At 43.3% G+C, this 22,651-nt stretch overlaps 1 protein-coding gene across 7 annotated transcripts in view; it reads left to right on the top strand.

Moving 5' to 3' along the window:
• Positions 1–22,651, top strand: part of LOC122563092 (solute carrier family 45 member 3) — a 138,316-nt gene that overhangs the window by 103,362 nt on the left and 12,303 nt on the right. For 6 of the 7 annotated variants that reach the window (XM_043716509.2, XM_087973505.1, XM_087973506.1 and 3 more), the window contains exons 2-3: positions 9,650–10,090; positions 14,958–15,776. In XM_043716509.2, coding sequence (XP_043572444.1) covers positions 9,919–10,090; positions 14,958–15,776 — 991 coding nt within the window. In that variant the 5' untranslated portion in view covers positions 9,650–9,918. Of the gene's footprint in view, positions 1–9,254; positions 9,354–9,649; positions 10,091–14,957; positions 15,777–22,651 lie in introns of those variants that run through there. The other variant, XM_043716510.2, reaches the window with a different exon arrangement.

Raw genomic sequence — 22,651 nt, 5'->3', positions numbered from 1 at the left:
AAATAAGGTTACCCAACACTTGTCAGACCGGAGCAGATTAAGGTGGAGGTTGGAAAAGAAAATATCTTCTGGAAAGGTTGGTCTTGGGAGTTTTCTACATCAGAAACTTTACTCAAGCAGTGAAGAATTTACTGAAATTAAGATGAAATGATTGCTTAAAGAGGCGAAATAGGGACTGAGAAGAAGCCAGGCTTTAGACGAGGAGATTCAGAAAGAGCAGCAATGGTACAGATCCAATGGGCTGAAGTGACCTGTATTGACTCTGTGTGTGCAACATTCTATGATTCTACCTGCAGACTGAGATTTTCTGAAGTCGGAGGTGGTTTGGTGCAACTTTGTTATAAAGTATTGGAGGCTGATTTTTGAGTAATTACAAACAAATGGAAAAATGCGGATCACAGTGGTCCGTATGTTTGCAGAATACATGCTGACAAATAGCCTATGTGGAAGGAATGGCATTTATTGAAGTGATTTATCTCTTCAGTTTGCTTTTCCTTTATTATTTTGTCTTTCGTAAAATTCCAGACAGAATTGGCATTTTCAACACTTGTTTAGTCTTGTTGCTGCTTCTGGGCTTGCATTACTTCCTTTAGTTAAGTTTGTCCTTGAATCCAGTTAAGTGTTAACTCCCTGTTTTTAAAAAAACATTAAGTGTCTATGTTTGAGGGTCACATTGCCTGGGATAGAGAGCCCCACCTAGTGGCTCAGCTGAGAATTTGGCAGCCACTCCATCCAAAGAGACCAGGAGCTAGACTTTCAGTTGTCAGTAAAGTCTGGACTGGGTGTGGCTCCAATTTTAAAGATGATGCCTCTGCGAGTTTCAGAGGGAGATATTTTCTAATCAGCCTGTTTCGAGATCTTATTACACCCCTCTGGAAAAAGTAGGGCTTGAACCTGAGCTTCCTAGCTCAGTGGTAATAGCCGTACCCCTGCATTACAATGGCATTTACTGTTTTCAGAGGATGGGCTGGAGGATGGGGCGATGGGAAAATCTGTTCAAGTTTAAAGACTGACCCATTTGAGAGGTTGTCTAACCGGACAGTAAGGGGCGGGAGAGTGGGTGATCTATTTTTGTGAGTCACTTTGGCAAACTTACATTATCAATAAAATCATAGAGATGGACAGCACAGAAACAGACCTTCGGTCCAACTCGTCCATGCTGACCAGATATCCTAACCTCACCTATTGCATTTGCCAGCAATAAAGGCTCCAAATCCTTCCTATTCAGATACCCACCCAGATGTCTTTTAAACGTTGTAATTGTACCAACCTCCACCACTTGCTCTGCCGGCTCATTCCATACTCGCACTACCCTCTGCATGGGAAAGTTCCCCCTTTGGTCCCTTTTTATATCTTTCCCCTTGCAATGAAAACAAAAATTGCTAGACAAGCCCAGCAGGTGTGGCAGCACCCGTGGAGAGAAATCAGAGTTAACGTTCTGAGGTCAATGACCCTTCTTCAGAATGGCAGACCTGTCCTCAGAAACCTACATAGAATCTCGCACATTCCTGCTCTCCACTGTCAGATTTATAAAATGTGGAAGTCTGTTTTTAACAGACGAATAGATAATGCAGGTACACAGAGCATCATAATTCCAGATCAAATTTGTTTATCTACCTTTTGCCTGAATGACCACTTGTCTCTGCCTTAAACATTGTTGACCTGTTCTTTGATAAGGTTGTGGTTCGCCCCATAATGGGCTGCCATTTGTCTTTGTCACAGGCAATCTGTAGAGAGCTTCTACCTCTTGGAGATACTGGGTGCCATTGATTGAATGCCAATCTATCTTCCTTTCCAATTGAGTTACTGCCACATTCCCAGCTAAACCATGAGATGTAGGAGCTCCACCCCTGGCAACTTTAAGCACCCACTCTTCAAATCAATGCAGTGCTGGTGTGGGGTCGAGCCCTCACTATGTCTGGTGGTCAGGTTCCTGAGCCCATTTTGGGAATGTGGTCACCAAGGTGGACTCAAATCACAGAATTGTTAACAATACTGAAAGAGGCCTTTCAGCCCATCGTGTCTGCACCAGATCCCTGAATGAACAAATCACTTATTACCATTCTGCTGCCTTCACCCTACACTGTCTTCTTTTGTAAATAACACTCTAACTCCATTTTGAATGCTTCAATTGAACATGCCTCCATGGCAATGTACTCCATAGACATTTGGGTTTGAACTATTACTGTTCCTTGCTGAGTGTTTGTCTGTCTTCTAGTCTTTTCCCATGGTATTTGTCTTTCCCTGTTCTGTGCAGTCTAATTTCCCACCATTCTTTGAAGCCTTGCCACCATACTACTTGCAAAAGATTCTAATCTTTGCTTGCCCTCCTGGACCTCCAATCAATCACTGCCATCTAGTATAGTGTTGCACCTGTTTATTTATCTCTCCTTTGACTCTTTTTAACATTTGTGAGATTTTATTCCAATGAAAGTAAAAGAAAAAAGACTTGCAATAATGTAGAGCATTTCATGATCACAGGATATCTAAAAGTCCTTTAAAAGCCCTTCATTGGCTGTAACATTTACTGGGATCTATAATCAAGGAAACTCTACAGCCTGCTTGCACACAGTTAGCTCCCACAAACAGCAAGGTGATCATGATCTGATCTGGTTTTAGTGATGTTAATCAAAGGGATAACTATTGACCAGGACATCAGGGATAACTCCCCTGCCCTCCTTTGGACAGAGTGCCTTGGAATCTATTGAAACTCATCTGGTATGTGTTTAATGTCTCATCTGAAAGACAGCTCCCCCAGATGTACAGCACTCTCCCTCTGTGCTGTATGAACGTGTTCGTCGAGATTTTCTGTGTGTGCAGTCAGAGGGTGGGCTTGAACCCACATCATTCTTACTTGGAAGCGAGAATGCTATCAACTCAGCCATGGCTGACACCAATGGCAGCATTGACCTTGCTTCCTTCCCCGGATCACCCTTTCACATAATGAGTGACTTGAGTGGTCCTCAAAATAGACGCTGGATTGGTTTGTGCCAGAGAGTTCATAAGAGAGGTTAGTTCAGACGGTTCACACTCGGGAAGCATTGGTTTTATGAAACTGTGACTATTGATGGCAAGTGCAATTTATGATGGAAAAATCTGGGGTTTACACTTGCAATGTGGCCATGTCCTCTTCACCCAACGTCCGAAGAGTTGTTAATCCATCTCTGGAATTGCTTCTTTATCTCCCTAGTCTTTGTCTTCTCAGTATCTCCGCTGATGTTCCTTTACAAAAATGACTCCTATCCTTGGAAAGCTTCTTCATTCCTTTGCTGCCAGGTTGGCTTCAATCTGTGCTCAGTGTATGAGGCCAGTGGAGTTGTGCAACACTTTAGATCTGACCCCAAAATAACTCTGTTGGTAACAACTAAAAGTTGCTGTTCATTTCTGTGGAAAAATACCACAGATGTGATCTATCGCAGCATTCTTCTTATTGAATGGTTCCGTATTTAAGGACAAAAATGCTGCAGCTGTTGCCCTGTCAATGCATGCCTGTAAAGGTTACAGTTTTCTGGAGTGTGTTTAGAACATTACATTGATGCCTTGCTGCATCCGCTCCAGACAGTCATGGAGCTTTTTGAGCTGGGAAAGCAGCTCACATAGTTTCCAGCTGCTAGCAGAGGTGGCAGGCTGTGTCGGAGGGGGTTAGCTTCCAACCTGGAGTTGATTCCTGCTATCCTTCGGAAAAGCAAGCAATATCCATGTCTTGCTCACATTACATGCTTTGATGTGAAATGTAAACCGTGGGACATAAAGGGAAGACCCCACCCCAAAGTGGGCAAGATGTAGAGCGATTTCAGGATTTCGCTGCTGAAGCAGGTGAAGAGCAGGAAAACTTGCTCCAACGTGGCAACATGCAGAGGCCACTGAATGAAGGAGAAAGGATCAGAAGCAGGTGCTGAAGCTCGAGGTGAAGTAGGTGGGAAAAGGTTTGTGGCGACTGCAGAAGTGTTGGGGATGAGTGACCTGTTTCTCTGTTATACATTCTTTGTGATTTGGTTGCTGAGAATGAAGCAAAATGTTGTTTATGTTGGTACTACATGAACCGCAGCAATTCAAAAAGGCAACTCACCAATACACGGTGACTCGGTGGTGAGCACTGCTGCCTCACAGCGCCAGGGACCCAGGTTCAATTCCTCGGGCGACTGTGTGGAGTTTGCGCATTCTCCCCGTGCTTGCACGGGTTTCCTCTGGATGCTCAGGTTTCCTTTTACACTCCAAGGATCTGCAGGTGGATTCGCCGTGCTAAATTGTCCAGGAAGAAAGTGAAGACTGCAGATGCTGAAGATCGGAGTCAAAAAGTGTGGTGCTGGAAAAGCACAGCCGGTCAGGCAGCATCCAAGGAGCAGGAGAGTTGACGTTTCGAGCATAAGCTCAATGTCCTGATGAAGAGCTTATGCCCGAAACGTCGACTTTCCTGCTTCTTGGATGCTGCCTGACCGGCTGTGCCTTTCCAGCACCACACTTTTTGACCCCCATGCTAAATTATCCTTTAGTGTTCAGGGATGTGTAGGCTAGGTGGGTTAGAAATGGTGAAATATGGGGGATAGGGTATGGGTGTGCTCTTTGGAGAGTCAGTGTGGACTAAATGGGCTGAATGGACTGCTTCCACACTGTTGGGATTCTATGAATGCCTTCCCAAAGGACATTAGAGATAGACATTGAATGTTGGCCTTGACGATAATGCTCATATCCCATGCACAATAATAGGGTCATAATAATGAAAAAAAGCTTGTAGGTTTTCTAATGTGTTCATGTTTACCTTCAGTGACCTGGAAACCTATGAGTTAGCAATGAACAGGCCATTCAGCCCATTGAGCAGTGCTGACCATGCATTTGTCAAGACAGTCATGCAGAAGGATTGCCTTCCAAGTGCAGAAGCCACTGCGTCGCATAGTCCTCAGAGGTTTGCAAAGTGTGGGGAACGTAGCCCTTGAGCCTGCTCGTCTCTGAACAAGATCAGAACATGGCTGTCTCGATTGTAACCTCAAATCCACATTCTCACTGAGCCCTCATGACCTTTCATCCTCTAGGCTTAACAGGAATCAATCTACCTTTGCCTTAAAAATATTCAAGGACTTGTTGCATCACCATTTCATTTAGAGCGTTCCAAGGACACTCACAGGAGCGCCCTGTGAGTTTAAAGGACATTCTTCCAGTCTCTATTTTAAATGCAACAACATCATTCACCCCCATGCCCCATGCCTCCTTATCGCACACTCTACCGACTTTAACTTGGCCATCTCTTGCAGACAAGGCCCTTGTACTTACCTAAACATTTCTTAAGGACACCCTCCTTTGCTGTACTAACCAAAAAAGAAGATTCCACAACAATGTGTCATGGTTTCTATCTCAACAATCAGTTTAATCAGTAGAAAGTTTAAAACTCATTCGGTTCTGATGTAACACGATAGCTCCATCCTCGTGTGATGTTGCGTTATAAGATTGCGCAATAGCCACACCATTTAAACTAAAATGAATCGCGCTCCAACCAATACAGTTAAGGAAAGTTTGCATTTTACAAATAGCAGTCCTAACTCTTCAATCGGGTTAAAGCCAATACATGTTGAAGAAGCATGCATTATAGCAGGACCTATTGTATTTGTTTTAATGTGTCCTTATTACAACCCTGACAATAGAATTTGTTGATAATGCCACCAGCCTGAGAGCTCTGTCCCATGTAATGTATCCCAAATGCTTCAAGTTGAGTCATATAAAACTGTTTCTTCCGATTTGAAAATGGTGTGCTGTGAGTGTCCATAATGACAACTTAAACATTATAAAAACCAAAAGGATCAGAAATGTTAACTCTGATTTCTCTTTACAGATGCTGTCAGACCTGCTGAGCTTTTCCAGCAATTTCTGTTTCTCTTTCTAATTTAAACATTATGTAGTGTTACCAGTTCATGACTACTTTGTTTAAAACCGGTGATCATAATTTTTTTTCCCTCCTTTCCTTGCTTTTTCCAGTTTCCAATTCCTTCTTTCCCTTCTCCCAGTGTCCCTGGTCTTTATTTGTGCGTGGGACATGGGCATTGTTGATGAGGCCAGCATTTATTACCTATCTCTAATGTCCGTTGAGAAGGTATTGGTTAGTTGCCTTCTTGAACTATTGCAGAAATGTGGTGTAGGGCACCCAGGATGCTTTTTAATGGCATGGGCTTTCAGAACTTTGTCTTCTCTTTCATCATGTGTCATCTCCTCCTTTGAAATGCTCAGAGCTAGTGAAAGTTATTAAACTGAAAGACCAGATGATTGGGTGCAACAGTTCTGACTGATCGGAATGTGACTTGTGGTCACGCCATTAATTTCCCTGTTCTGAAGTACAGTCTTAAAGCCTGGGCAAGAAATTGGTTAGTTGTGACAATCTGAAGGCGAACCTAGTCACTTTCACCAGATGCATGTACAATGCACCATGTGACAAAGGAGCAGTTGCTCGAATTCAGGGTAGAGAGGAAGCAATAAGCCAAGGGCAGTGTTGGGAATTTTATTTTCAATTCCCTCAAGGGATGTGGCTGGGCTATCTTTATTGCCCTTGGTGAGCTTGGTAGTGGTGAGCTGCCTCTTGAACCACTGCAGTCCATGTGCTGTAGATAGTTTCATAGAGAATTTTACTAATTATTGCATTGATAACTTGTACCCAGTACAAAAAAAAGCCATTCCTATCTAATCTGAGATTGACTCAGCCATTCTCATGTTACTTGTTCAAAGCTATGTAGTTATGTACAGTAGGCTTTCGGTGCATCGAGTGGGTGTTTGATGTAGTGTATCCGATGAGTGAGTATTCGTTCATGCATGGCTCACTCGGAATGATTGGATCCCTCAGGGTGTTATGATGAAGGCTGGTTTATTTGAAATCTATCCCAAGAGACTATGTTACATTTTAAATCATGCTGTTAAATATTCTTAGTTAGCACATGTTCAGCCAAGAACCTCCAGCCTTTGCAATGATGTGTGAATAGTTAGTATGCTGCAACACAGCAGGGGCTCCTTTGCTCGTGTACAAGATCCGCAGCAACAAAGAGAGTCTCCAGGTAGCAGCTGAAATGTCCCTTTGTGAAATAGGTGTTTTCAATGAACAACTTGGATGACGTGCAGGTGTTCATGCAGGACCAATGGCTAAAGCCAAACTGGACTCTGGGGAAGTCTTGAACCAAGGGGCACGGTTTAATAATTAGGGTTGTCTCTCTTTTAAGTCATAAGTTGAGAAGAAACAGTTTCTCAGATGGTCATTACTCTGAGGAAGTCTCTACTCCTGAGAGCAATGGAGGCTGGGCCATTGAATATGTTCAAGGTTGCCTTAGATTTTTGATTGATAAGGAAATTTAGGGTTATGGAGGGTCAGTCACAAAATGGAGTGGAGGCCATTGTTTTTCTTGGATGATGAGATAGGTTTGAAGGTATGAATGGTCTAATCCTGCTTTTCCTTATGTTCTTGAATTCAGGGAAGACCAAATGAAATAGAGAAGTCAACTTTGAGTTTTTAAAGTGTATATATTATCATAGGAGGGCTGAAGGAATTGAGATCATTGTATTTTCCTTTCCATTGTAATTTCTCATTTGTATTAAAGACAAAATGAAACATTTGCATTCTGAAAGTTTAAAGGAAAATTCTCTCTTTTTTTAGGATTTCTGCTTGCGTATTTGGTTATAGAAGTGTAGAAACATTGAAAACAATGGGAGCAGAAGTAAGCCATTCCTGCCCTTCAGCCTTGCTCTACCATTCAATATGGTCATCGACCGTGTTCCTGATTTCTGCCCTGTGACTTTGAGGTTATTTTGTCCTTTTTTGAGGTGATATAAGGCAGAGATACTGAGCAGTCTACTAAAACCACTAGAGTAAACAGCTTTTGAGACCTTGGCATTTATTAAAGGTAGAACAATAGAAGCAGCCTGGCTGGGTGTGGCCAGCCCTCATAGATCAGATTTCTAGGTTTTAGTTTTAGTTTTTAGGTTTAGCTTCAAGCAGTTACTTGTGATCTTGAAAAAGTGGAAGCTATTCTTTTCCTTTCTCGATTACAGCCAAGATCAGAGGGATCTCTTCCTAGGCTGCTAGACTGCATGTGAGACAAAGTCTGTTTTACTGAATTTGCCTTTTTCCAAACTGTGTTTATGGGCTATTACTTTTTTGGAACAGTTAATTAGTAATCGGTAGTGTATCTATTATTCTGTAAGGAATTGGGAGGTCATGTTGCGACTGTACAGGACAGTGGTTAGGCCACTGTTGGAATATTGCGTGCAAATCTGGTCTCCTTCCTATCAGAAAGATGTTGTGAAACTTGAAAAGGTTCAGTAAAGATTTACAGGGATGTTGCCAGGGTTGGAGGACTTGAGCTATAGGGAGAGGCTGAACAGGCTGGGGCTGTTTTCCCTGGAGCGTCGGAGGCTGAGGGGTGACCTTATAGTGGTTTACAAAATTATGAGGGGCATGGATAAGATAAATAGACAAAGTCTTTTCCCTGGGGGCAGGGAGTCCAGAACTAGAGGGCATAGGTTTAGGTTGAAAGGGGAAAGATATAAAAGAGACCTAAGGAGCAACCTTTTCACACAGAGAGGGTGGTACGTGTATGGAATGAGCTGCCAGAGGAAGTGGTGGAGGCTGGTACAACTGCAACGTTTAAAAGGCATTTGGATGGGTATATGAATAGGAAGGGTTTGGAGGGATATGGGATGTGTGCTGGCAGGTGGGACTCGATTTGGTTGGTATATCTGGTTGGGATGGACTGGTTGGACTGAAGGTCTGTTTCCATGGTGTACAACTCTATGACTCGAAGTGTTCCAATAGAATTAAGTTATTCTAAATTCCTTTTTCTTTTGGTTGTGCTTTCACTCTAGTGATTAAATAAATTGTGTTTTGCTTAACATCGAATAGTTTAATCAGTCACATTACATCTAGAACATGGTACTTCACATTTGCCTTTAAAATAAGGAAAAGTTAGGATTTAGGCTACCTCCTTAAAATATTGGCCTCGTCCATAACACACCATACCCTTTGATCCCCTTAGCCCTAAGAACCAGATCTAGTTCTTTCTTGAAGATCTTCAAAGTTTTGACCTCAACATCTTTGCCATGGCAAAGATATACATTTGGAGGCTTTCTCTTTGGAGGCTTCTTGTTTGCAATTTGCTTAACACCGACAAATAAGTATATGTCAGTAAACAATCTGTATCCGTGTTTCGCAATGCCATGCAATTTCAGGTAATGGCCTCATTGACGTGATTGCTAGACTATGAACTGGAGACCCAGGAAATGTTTGAGGGGCCCAGGTTCAAATCCCTACCAAGGCAGATGGTGGAATTTGAATTGAATAACAGTCTGAAATTAAGAGCCAATGAAGGCCTTGACTATGGTTTTGGGTAAGTACAGTTGTACTTGATGTATGTCCCTTATACAGATTTGTATTCTGGCTATTTTATCTCCGATCTGTTGTCGCCTCCTCTTTCTCCTACAGACTCTACCTTTCTACATAAAGCAATGTGGTTAACTCTTTACAGCCCTCTGAGCAATTAGGGATGGGCAATAAATAATGGCCTGGTCAACGGTATCCGCATCCTATGACTGAACATGAAAAGGCTGGCATTTTTATGATTGACTGTGGGGGAAAATAATTAATTGAAACTTAATTGAAATGTATTTCTGTTCATTTTTCCAGAGTTCCCGTCACTGATGCTTCAAGTTTGTGGGGAAATAAACTTATTTTCCGCTGGAAACATGGTGGGTTTGGGTCAGCTGCTTGGCGATGGACAGTTCTGGATGCTCAGTGCCTGAACATGGAGCGGTTTCACATTAGTACAATGTCAAGGAGAACTCTCCACATTTGTGGTGCTATAAACTGGGAATGCTGCCGAACAGTTGTCAAAGGGGGCGAGAAAATTCTGGACGTGGTCAGAGACGGAGTGCAGAATTAGAGGCGGTATTGTAATGATGGAGAAGCCCCAGTCCAGCATGTTTTTCCACAAACGAAGGTCCCAGTTGTTGTTGCTGAATTCACTGACATGTGGCTTGGAGATGTGTGTGGGAGCCGGAATCACCTTTGTACCCCCACTGCTTCTGGAAGCTGGTGTACAAGAAAAATACATGACTATGGTTTTGGGTAAGTGCATTTGTACAATGTATATTCCTTATACCAATTTGTTTTCTGGTCTGTTTTATTTCTGATATGAGTTTTGACCACCTCCCCTCTGCCGCAGGTACTAATGCTTGTAGATTTTGAGTTACATGTGGGTTTGCAGCTAGCCTTGCTGTTCATTGTGCCACGTGGGTTTCCTGGATGACTGAGGGTAAACTGTATAGGCCAGGTGTTTCCGTTGATATGGTTTTAACGACTTTGTTAAAGGTTTTACATAACCTTGGTGTTATTTTCATGAGAAACTCTAGGTTTTATCAACATCTTGCAGTTTAACCACAAAGACCATTACGGTTGAGCGGTTGAGGCCAAAACGTTGAATTTTTTCAAGAAGATGTTAGGTATCGTTCTTGGGCCTAAAGAGATCAAAATAGTATGAGGAGAAAGCGGGAACATGATACAAAGTTGGATGATCAGCCATGATTTAGTTGAATGGTGGAGTGGGCTCAAACAGCCAAATGGCCTATTCCTGCTCCCATTTTGTATGTTTCTCTGAGCCAATCCTGAGCATGCCAGCCATCATCTCACATTCTCCTGCATGTTTCACTGTGGGCCTGGAGTCACCTGTAGGCCAGACTCAGGTAAGGACAACAGATTTCCTTCTCAAAAATGGAGCAGATAGGCTTATACGTCAATATTATGACCAACTCTCTAAATTCTGAGTTTTATTGATTTTCTAATTTCTTCATCTGCCATGGTGAGATTTGAATACGTGTTCCCAGAGCATTGGTCTGGGCCACTGGCTTTCTAGTCCAGTGACATTACCACTGCGCCGCCACCTCTGCTGAAGGGTCTCTGTGTACTAAGAGGCTTCTGAAGCTTGAATACAATGGTACCATTGATCCTTCACTGAGTCATTGGTGTATGTCTGAGTACTTCATCCAATCACCCTTTGAACAATAGCTAATGCCCCAGCAGTGATGCTGCCTTTCCAACTTGGATTGTGGTACCTGGGGGACATAGTGATAGTTACAAATGTGTCTCTACTTGTGTTATTGGTGGGAGCGGTATGACCTAATATAGAGTTTATTGTACAGTGATAAAGGTGTTAGCTAAAGTCCAGTGTTGACAAAATGGGACATATAAACACAATAACATTGAGATAAATGGCGGTGATTGCAAAACTTGCCTACTAGTCTTTGTGAATACTCGCACTTTAAATTCACACACCATCGCAAATTTTTTTCTTTACAATCTGTGTACAACTATGGATAATATTACAGCTCAACACTCGAACAGAGTAAGCACGAGCTGATATTGAAGTTAACTTGTGCAAGAAAGGCTTGCAGGAGGGAAGGAATTTGGTGTAAGACTTCACAACTAACGCTAAAACAAGCTACCGCTTCCAAAGCTCTTCCTTCCCCAGTATGAAAGGGAGATATTAACTTATGATCTGATGATGTTGAAAGAGAGAGAGAGAGAGAAAGAGACTTACTTAAAATATGGAAGTTATTGTAATGGTAAATGGGAAATAAAGTGTAGTTGTGTATGGTCTGATGCATCCTAGGGAACACTCCCCTCTGTAAGTCTGTTTCACTTTGTGTGGCTGGGAATTCACTTCTTCCGTCTGGATGTGTGATGTGGCGATTTTCTGTTCAGCTGGTGTTATGTGGCCCCAAGCCTTTTCTGTCCTGTCTTGCTTTTGAATTAAGAACCTGTTTGAACTGGGTTTATTGCAAGGGGTGCAATTACGATGATTTCTGAAGTTTTAAAATTGTGACTGGCGTAAACATACAGCTGTCATGTGTCCACATCCTTTTTCAGTATTGTTTGGAAATTAAAAAGGAAGAGGAACCTCTCCCACTGCCCTCACTTTTTTCTTTCTTTCTTCCTGAAAAATGTCTGGAATTGACCAGGCTTAAAATTTTTCATGCATTATTATGGCAGTGTCAGCAATGCTGACTGTCTGTTGTCTGGAATCCTGTCTGTCGCAGTTAGTCCAGTTGAAGCACGGGAAATAGTTTACATCTCTTAAGTAGCTGCTGGCGAACTTTTTATTTCAGAGGACACAGTAAAAGAAATGCAATCCCAGCCAGCAAGCGAGCTCCCACTTTGCTGTCTCTTTCTTGCAATCCTTCTGCCCCAGTGTAAAGTGCAGGAGATTACAATCTGCCATTCAGACTTTAGCAGCGTTTAATTAAGTGCTAAAAGAGCACCATTTTAGTTTGAATGTACAAAAGAGACTGTCTCTCTGCAAATGGGGCCCCTGCAGATGTGACTGAGGGATGTAGTTGATAAGAGAGTGGTAATTTGATCAGCCATTAATTTTGGTAGCCTCCGTGTCCAAATGCACAGTACAGTATGTGAATCTTTCGTACAATGGCAGGACTGTGCCCACTTCACATCACTGTTATGGATATTAAAGCTTGCTTTCTGCTCCCTAAATTCAACAATATTGCACAGAATTGTAGTAATCTTTCACCACCTTTAAATAGCCCGACTGTAAGTTACTCTGCTAGACCAAACTGCCGTTACATGTGCCTTTATTTGTTGCTGGGCAACAGGATGTTGGCTTGAGGGGTTTGGTTGTCTGCTGAAGTATTAAGTATCCTGTGCCTCAGGCTCTCCATTGACACTAATGTTAGACTAGCATCAGATCCATTACATGACAGCGAATCTCCTAATTTCTGCTAGGTGCAGTGATGTCCAGCATTCAAGATTTGTTTGGCAATAAACTTTTTGTGGCCTAATCATTATTCTTACTACATGAATCATTACTTGAACTCTCAAAATGAACACCAGTGGTGGATTCCAGTCTTGACTTATTCCTTGGCCTTTTCAATGATATTTACTTGCATATGATTTTTAGTCCAGTTGGCTGGATAGCTGGTTTATGGCGTGGAATGATATCAACAGAGTCCATACCAGCCAGGAAAGCCTTGTCTTCTCAACGTTGGCCCTAGCCTGAAGCATGATAACCCTCAGGTTAAACTCACCACCAGCCATCTCTTTCTTTTCTTTCTTTCTTTCCTTTTTCTTTCCTTTCTCTCCTTCTTTCTCTCTTTCTTTCTCTCGCACTCGCGCTCTCTCTCGCACTCGCGCTCTCTCTCGCACTCGCGCTCTCTCTCGCACTCGCGCTCTCTCTCGCACTCGCGCTCTCTCTCGCACTCGCGCTCTCTCTCGCACTCGCTCTCTCTCTCTCACACTCTCTCTCTCTCACACTCTCTCTCACACACACACTCTCTCTCGCGCTCTCTCTCTCTCGCGCTCTCGCACGCGCGCGCACACACACACACTCTCTCGCTCTCGCTCACGCTCTCTCGCTCTCACGCGCTCTCTCTCTCTCGCGCTCTCTCTCGCACGCGCGCACACACACACACACTCTCTCGCACTCGCGCTCTCTCTCGCACTCGCGCTCTCTCTCGCACGCGCGCACACACTCTCTCGCACTCGCGCTCTCTCTCGCACTCGCGCTCTCTCTCGCACTCGCGCTCTCTCTCGCACTCGCGCTCTCTCTCGCACTCGCGCTCTCTCTCGCGCTCGCGCTCTCTCTCGCGCTCGCACTCGCGCTCGCTCTCGCACTCGCGCTCGCTCTCGCACTCGCGCTCGCTCTCGCACTCGCGCTCGCTCTCGCGCTCGCGCTCGCTCTCGCGCTCGCTCTCGCACTCGCGCTCGCTCTCGCACTCGCGCTCGCTCTCTCTCGCTCTCACGCGCTCTCTCTCTCTCTCACTCTCTCTCACTCTCTCTCTCTCACGCGCTCTCTCTCTCTCTCTCGCGCTCTCTCTCGCACGCGCGCGCACACACACACACACACACGCGCTCTCTCTCGCGCTCTCTCTCGCGCTCTCTCGCTCACATACACACACACACACACACACACACACACTCACTCACTCACTCACTCACTCACTCACTCACTCACACACATTCTCTCTCTCTCTCTCTCTCTCTCTCTCTCTCTCTCTCTCTCACTGCTCCTTCGTCAGGTGGTTGAGGAGGACACAATTGTAAGACGCAGAATTTATAGCAAAAGTTTACAGTGTGATGTAACTGAAATTATACATTGAAAAATACCTTGATCGTTGAGTCTTTCATCTGTTCGAATACCACGATAGTTTCACTTCTTTCATATGTAAATCACAAAATGTGTTTTTAAAAGTTGGAATCCTTTAAGCACTCCACAGATCCAATCCCCATAGCTTTGTTATTAAAGGTAAATGTACAATAAATAGGCCTGACGGTCACGAACTACATTCCTGTTGTATACTTTACTAGGTAGTCTCGATGTCACAATAAGGTAGCTGCAATCAGCCACTGCATCTCTAGTGACTGACAACTGCAGGTATATCCTGGAGGTTTGATTAGATGCTGTATGTACATGAGCCTAGACAAGTGCTAATTAAGGTCTAATAGCATACATCTCTATGACTATGACTCTTAAGTGATAATGGGCATTGCTACAATTTTCAGGTTGCCGTCTCTTAGTTTAGATTAGATTAGATTAGATTCCCTATAGTGTGGAAACAGGCCCTTTGGCCCAACAAGTCCACACCGACCCTCCGAAGAGTAACCCGCCCAGATCCATTCCCCTACATTTAGCCCTAACTAACACATCCCTGAATACTATGGGCAATTTAGCTTGACCAATTCACCTAACCTGCACATCTTTGGATTGTGGGAGGAAACCGGAGCACCTGGAGGAAACCCACGCAGACACGGGGAGAACATACACAGAGAGTTGTTGCCTGACAGTGGGTGTCCCATGTGTGGTTGAATGTATGTATAAAGTTCAGCATTCAGAAGGTGAAATTGCCATTGAAATCTAATTTCGTTCATTTCTTCACATATGAATTCTACAGAGGATGACTTTAATGTTTTTACTTTTGGTCCGCAGGTATTGGGCCAGTCCTAGGACTGATATTTGTTCCAATGATTGGTTCGGCAAGTGACCACTGGACAAGTCGCTATGGCCGCCGACGCCCCTTCATTTGGGCACTCTGCTTTGGGGTCCTTCTGAGTCTCTTTGTTATCCCTCACGCCAGCAAGATGGCCACTTTCTTCAGCCTGAACGATTATCCTGTCGATGTGATCTTCCTCATCATTGGGATCTGCATGTTGGACTTTTGTGGCCAAGTGTGTTTCACCCCTCTGGAGGCCCTGCTGTCAGACTTGTTCCATGATGCAGAAGATTGTAGGCAGGCTTTCTCCATGTATTCCTTCATGATCAGCCTGGGGGGTTGCATCGGCTACCTCTTGACAGCAGTGGACTGGAAAAGTACTTTTGTGTCCACTTACCTCGGTGGGCAAGAAGATTGCCTCTTCACACTTCTGGCTGCCATATTTATTTTGTGTGTTCTTGCAACCTTCTTTGTATCTGAGGAAAACTATAGTAATGTGGATGGCCGGGTCGATATTTCACCAAAGGAAGTCATTAAGCCTCTGTCACGGTACTGTTGTTGCTCCACTAGTATGCTTTGGCGAGCAAGGCACTACCTTCTGGTACTGAAGAACTGTTGCACTTTGATCCCCAAACTCTATAACTTGTACTGTCGCATACCCAAGGTGATCCGGCAGCTGGTTGTAGCAGAGTTCTACAGCTGGATGGCTCTCATGACGTTCATGATGTTCTACACAGACTTTGTGGGGGAGGGACTCTACCATGGTATCCCTAATGCTGATCCAGGGAGTGAAGCTAGGCTGCGCTATGATGAAGGTACAGTGACTTTAGCATGAAAGAAATTGTCATTGATTAACAATAATTATCTTGTTGGAATCAACTGAAGGGCACGGGTCTGAGTGAATATATCTGTTTGGCTTAAGTTTTAACTTGGAAAACACAAGTATCTGCAGTAATTCATGTTTTATATATTGACCCAGGTAGATCTTTTTCAAATCGGAACAATCACTAGAGCGCAGCAGATTTTTTTAAAAATCGAGATTTAGAATCTGTTAAATAAAGCCCAAAAGAACTGCGGATGCTGTAAATCAGAAACAGACCCTTCCTCAGAAGGGTCACTCGATCCAAAATGTTAACTCTGATTTCTCTCCACAGATGCTAGCAGAGCTGCTGAGCTTTTCCAGCAATTTCTGTTTGTTTATAATCAGTTTGCCTGTTTTGTCAATGTTACTTGAGAATGTTAGCTAAAATACTGAAAGGATTCGCCCTGCTCCTTTCACCTCGAGGAAGACCCATCTCGATGTATGTGGGGGCCATTTATATAAAATTTACTTCAGGAAGGTGCAGGTGAGTGAGAGGCAAGGGGGGGGGGGTGATAGCCTGGTGGGATTATCGCCAGATCATCAATCTGGAGACCAGGGTTCAAATCCTGCCTTTGGAGGTGGTTGATATTGAATTTGGTACAAATATGGATTTAAGAAATTATGGGGGAAAATCCCATCTGGTTCAATGCCTTTCTTTAGGGAAGGCAACTGCCAACCTTACCTTGCACTAAACACAATAAGCACAATCAAAGACAAATCTTGAAATTTAAAAAAATACTATTCTCAAATCTTTGTAAAAAGCTGCCTCATTTTACAACCTTATGAATGCTATATAAACTTAGTATATCATGCACTGCCTATTGTAGCTTCAAAAACAGAAATTCCACCCCACTTCACACCTATTTATCCAAATAACTGTACAGATGTTGGAAATCTAGAACAAAGAGAGAATAAATTATAATCTCAACAATGTCAATCAATCAAAGCTAACTCTCAACTTCAACCCTCTATAAACAAACCACAGGCTTTGTTGGCGAATCATGGAGCTCAGATGAACATTCATGATGAGGCCATCTGGCAACTGTATCACATGGTTTTTTTACAAGGTGAAAGTTCTTCATTGGTGCTTAAATCTTTCAAACAGCATTAGTGAAATGATGCAGTTCAAGCAATGAATCATACAGCTCATTTACTTTGACAAGATTCGAAGATGCCGGTGTTGGACTGGGGTGTACAAAGTTAAAAATCACACAACACAAGGTTATAGTCCAACAGGTTTAATTGGAAGCACTAGCTTTCGGAGCAACGCTCCTTCATCAGGTGATTGTCAGATTGTCAGGTGATTGTGACAATCACCTGATGAAGGAGCGTCGTTCCGAAAGCTAGTGTGCTTCCAATTAAACCTGTTGGACTATAACCTGGTGTTGTGTGATTTTTACTTTGACAAGTTATTGTATTTTTTCAGTGTGTTGGTTGAATTGTAATTTGGTTTATCAGGCAGACTTATCAATGGCAGCAAATACCCCCTCAGCGGAGATGGCAGGAAGGACAAAAAAATTGGGCGTGATGGCTCCGGAGAGAAACTCCTCCCACTTAGAGTCACAGAGGTGTACAGCACGGAAACAGACCCTTCAGTCCAACTTGTCCATGCCGACCAGATATCCTAAATTAATCTAGTCCCATTTGCCAGCACTTGGCTCATGTCCCTCTAAACCCTTCCTATTCACATACCCATCCACTTCTTGCCACTGCAGTTTAGTTCCGTGCGAGAGCTGCCAATTAAGGCCCTTAAATGGTGAATTAACCTGTATTCCCAGCGATTACAAACCGTGGCTGCTTTCCTAACAAGGAAAACATGGCAATGGGTTGTTTGAGGAAGCAGGGTCTCCTTTAGCCACCAATCTGGGGGCAGGTGCATGCGTGCTGAAAGCCACTCCCATGCCCTTGCCTCTGAGCTGCACTCTCTGCCCGCTGCGCACAGCCTTTGTCATGCAATCCTCAAAAAAAAGAGTTTGCTCGTGTAGCACCTCCTGCTGGCACATCCTGAACCTCCAGTGAACGCTATCTCCAGTAATTGCCTAGCAGCCTTGGCAGGGTGGGAATTCAATGGTGAAGCTCCTGATTAGGCAAGGAATTCACCAAATATCTAATTGGTGTTTGATCCGGTGAGCTTTCTCACCAAAATGGACGGGGAGTATTCACCCTGAAATTTATTCATCCACTTAGTGCACAGTAGACTTTGAGTTACTAGAAGGTACCTTGTTTGAATGTGTTACAGTAAGAACAGAAATAGGGGGCATAAAAATCATATCATCCCCAATATATCCAAAAGGAACTTCAGAAGAAACTTTGCCTAAAAAAGAAGTTGTAACTAAGTGGAACTTGTTACTTCAGAGGTAAGTTGAGTCAGATAACACATAAATGTAAGAGGCAGCTAGGTGGCACATGAGGGAGAAAGGAATAGAAGATATCTTAACAAGTATTCGATAGAGAAGGATGTGAGAAGTTTAATGTGGAACATGAACATCGACGGACAGGTTAATCTGTTATAATGTGCATTTCGTCAACGTGAATTCTCTGTAACACAATTGACAAACTGGGGACACTTTTTAAAAGTGCAAACTTTTAAAATGTGTGACAGGAATGTGATTACAGCGCCAACACTTTAAACACTGTTTCGAAAGCATGAGTTTTCTACAACATGGGGTTGAACAAGCACACACCCATCACGTTATAAAATAACTGACTATAGTCTTTGGGCCCTCCTATGTAAACGCAAACTTGAGTAAGGACAAGATCAGGTGTGGCTGTAATGCCATCAGTTCCTTACAGGACAAAACAAATTACCAACAGCATGAAAACTGGCAACTCAAGCCAAGTATTGCAGAGCTGTGAATACCAACAATAATACTCCAGAAAAGTAGCATAATTGACAAAATGTTATGGGCACAACATTGTGGGGTGTGGGAAGAACCAGTGTAGAGTTTGGGGGGTATTTGTTAAATTGTGGGCCGATGCTGTTTATCAAATTGCCTCCTAGTGTGGAAAAGGTAGCTAAAGATTCAGATTTTTCTTACTTGCAGGCTCTAAACAAAAATAAACATTCAGAAGAGTGCACAACATGTCCTAGCTTGTTTCAGAATCCTCATAATTCTCAACTTATGCATTCAATGCTTCTTTACACCACAAACCTCTTTCCACTGGCTTCATTCCAGATAGCACGACCTGGCTTTGCATCAGACGGACCAAAGGTCTCAGAAATATTAATCTTCCTTTCTCCCCCTAATTTCCTCACATATGGGCTGACATGTTGGTACATGGAAGGATTAGCTGCTGATTGGAGTTATTTTTTTCCTGTGTGAGTGGGTGTGTGTGTGTTTAATGTAGAGATGCGGAGTTTTCTTTCCAGAAATCCAGGTACACTAAGACACCAAACTCAACAGCCTGCCCACTGCAGCAGTTCCTAATTCCTACTGAAGATATTTTTCTAATCAACCTATTCAGCGGTATTATGACAGACCTCTGGAGCAGGTGGGATTTGAACCTGGGTCTCCTGCCTCAGAGACACTAACGCTGCACCATAAATCTACATTATAAACAGGTGCTAAGCCCAGTTCAAGTAGGAGAAAGTGAGGACTGCTGATGCTGGAAATCAGAGCTGAAAATGTATTGCTGGAAAAGCGCAGCAGGTCAGGCAGCATCCAAGGAGCAGGAGAATCCTGCTTATGCCCGAAACGTCGATTCTCCTGCTTCTTGGATGCTGTCTGACCTGCTGCACTTTTCCAGCAACACATTTTCAGCCCAGTTCAAGTACGGAATTGTTTAGCCAGCCTCCATGATACCAAATAAAGGTAATATATGAATTATATCACTGGACGGAGGGTAATAACACATTTTGTTTGCATCCAAAAATTTATTTTCTCAGAGCTTCATGTGAAATAATATGAACCGATGAAGGGTCACTGGATTCGAAACATTGACTCTGTTTTCTCGACACAGATGCAGCCCAGACCTGCTGAGTTTCTCCAGCAATTTCTTCATTTGTTTTCTTCAGGTCTGCAGTTCTTTGTTTTATACTAATCTAGAACTGTTGAAAAACAGTTCTATTTAAAACACCCATTTAAAACATAGACGTGAATTATTTTTCTCCCGGGGAGTAACTGTTTTCCTGAAAAATTCACGGAAGCAGAGTCTTTGAAAATATTTAATGCAAAACTGGATAGAGTCTGAGTAAGCGAGAGGGTGAAAGGTTATCAGGGGAAGGTGGGAACTTGGATTAGCAGTTATAATCAGACCATAATCTTACTAAATAGTGTAGCAGGCTCAAGGGGCCAAATGGCCTATAACATTCCATGTTCATATGGGTGAAATTAACCAGTATCTAGTGCCTCATGGGTAGAAAGTAAATATGTTTCAATATTAATTATGAGAATGGAATTGAGTTTACCTGGATAGACTTAGTTGAATATCATCAATATAGATTCAACTGTTTCAACGTGATTGGCAAGCCATATTACCACTGATGGCACAGTCAAGGCAAAGTTGGTCATATCCCTTGGAAAACTGGGGAATAATTGGAGGCATGTTGGTTGGGTACCTGGAGGAGAATGGGTGGGCAATGGAAGACTAATATCCATGGTGTTATCAGTGAAGATTATCAATTACTTATTATGGTATGAGCCCACCAATGGATATCTGTGCCAGAGGATGATGGAAAAGGGAGAAATGGAGAATTTGGAATAAATCTTTTATGAATGTGGGGTGGGCTAGCATTCATTGTCTAGATGGCAGTGAGCTGTCTTTGTGAGCTATTGCAGTCCATCTGGTGCAGGTGCACCCACAGTGCCATGGGGAAGTGAATTCTAGGATTGTAAAGGAGTAGCAATATATTTGCAAGTCAGGATGGACTGCAGGAAAGGGAGCTTACAGGTGATGTTCAGATGTGCCTGCTGCCCTTGTCCTTCTAGACGATAAAGGGCATGGGTTTGGAAGTATTGCCAATGGAGCCTTGGTAAGTTGCTGCAGTGCATCTTGTAGAATGTGCACACGACAGCTGCTGTGTGTCAGTGATGGGTGATCCAACAATCAAATAGGCTGCTTTGCCCTAGATGCTGTCCAGCTTCTTGAATATTGTTGGAGCTGCACTCATCCAGGGAAGTGGCTGTATTCCATCACCCTCCTGACTTAGACTCATAGATTCATGCAGTACAGAAGAGGCCTTCAACCCATTGAGTTTGCAGCAGAGTCTACATTAGTTCCATTCTCCAGCACTTGGCCCATTGCCTTGAATGTTATGACATTTCCAGTGCTCGTCCAAACATTTTTTAAAGGTTGTGAGGTTTCCCGCCTCGACTATCCTCCAAGGCAGTACATTCCAGATTTCCACCGCCATCTGTGTAAATAAAAACTTTCCTCAAATCCCCTCTAAACCTCTTGTCTTCCTCCTTTAACGATATGTCCCCTTGTTACTAACTCTTCAACTATGGGTAACCGCTGCATTTTATCCGCGTTGTGCAAGCCCCTCGTAATCTTTTATACCTCAATTGGGTCCCCTTTCATCATTCCGTGCTCTAATGAAAACAATCCAAACTTATCCAGCCTTTCTTCATAGCTAAACTGCTCCATCCAAGCCACATCCTGGTGAATCTCCTCTGCACCCCTGCCAGGGCAACCACCTCCTTGCAATAGTGCAGTTCTGGTCTCTGAACTAAGTACTCCAGCTGTGGCTTAACCAAAGTTATGCCTAATAGATAATGGTTAGGTTTTGGGGGAGCAGGAGGTCAGTTACTTGCAACAGAATTTCTAGCTATTGACCTGCTTTTGTAGCCACAGAATTTAAATTACTAGTGCAGTTTGCTTTCTGGTTAATGGGTGTGGAGAATTCAGTGATGGTAATAACATTGATTGTCAAGGGGTGATGGTTCGGTTTTTTCTCATTGAGATAATTATAGCCGGCCATTTGTTGATTAAAATGTTCCTTGCCACATATCAGTCCAAGCTTGAATGTTTTCCAAGGCTTCCTGCACATAGATACTGATTTGTTTCAGGAGGGGCATATTATTTAAAATAACTTCACCAAAAATGAGGAAAAAGAAATCTTCCAATTTCCCTTTAGGGATTAGATTAGATCCCCTACAGTGTGGAAACAGGCCCTTCAGCCCAACAAGTCCACACCGACTCTCTGAAGAGTAACCCACCCAGACCTACTTCCCTCTGACTAATGCACCTAACACTATGGGCAATTTACAATGGTCAATTCACCTAACCTGCACATCTTTGGACTGTGGGAAGAAACAGGAGCACCCGGAGGAAACCCACACAGACACTAGGAGAATGTGCAAACTCCACACAGACAGTCGCCCAAGGCTAGAATCTAACCTGGGTCCCTGGTGCTGTGAGGCTGTAGTGCTAACCACTGAGCCACTGTGCTGCCCTGGGCAGTGTATACAAAGGACAGCGATGTGACAAAGTGCCTTCATTACCCTAGGTATTTAGTTTTAAAATTTACTTTCTTGGAAAGTTTATTAAAGGACTTTATAAAGCAATTCAAATTTGACATTACATAATAGGCATATAGATCAGATTCCTTCAATACAGAACATAGATTCCTCAGTTCACTTTCTGTTACAGGTGATATTTTCAATGTGCATTTACATGTCAGGTCAAACATTTGCTCATGTGTCCAGTTCATGGGGCTTAAGCATATTCCAGCTACTCATTGTGGGGCTATCTGAGGGCTGTTCTGAAGAAAGGTCACTGGACATGAAACATTAACTCTGCTTTCTCTCCAAAGATGCTGCCAGACTCACTGAGTTTCTCCATCAATTTCTATTTTTGTTTCAGATCTTCAGCATCCGCAGTTGTTTG

The sequence above is a fragment of the Chiloscyllium plagiosum genome, unplaced genomic scaffold, assembly GCF_037043375.1.
Source record: "Chiloscyllium plagiosum isolate Xiang-an unplaced genomic scaffold, Cpla_swu_hap1 HiC_scaffold_26, whole genome shotgun sequence".
Taxonomy (NCBI): Eukaryota; Metazoa; Chordata; class Chondrichthyes; order Orectolobiformes; family Hemiscylliidae; genus Chiloscyllium; species Chiloscyllium plagiosum.
This window is presented reverse-complemented; position numbering and strand designations above follow the sequence as displayed.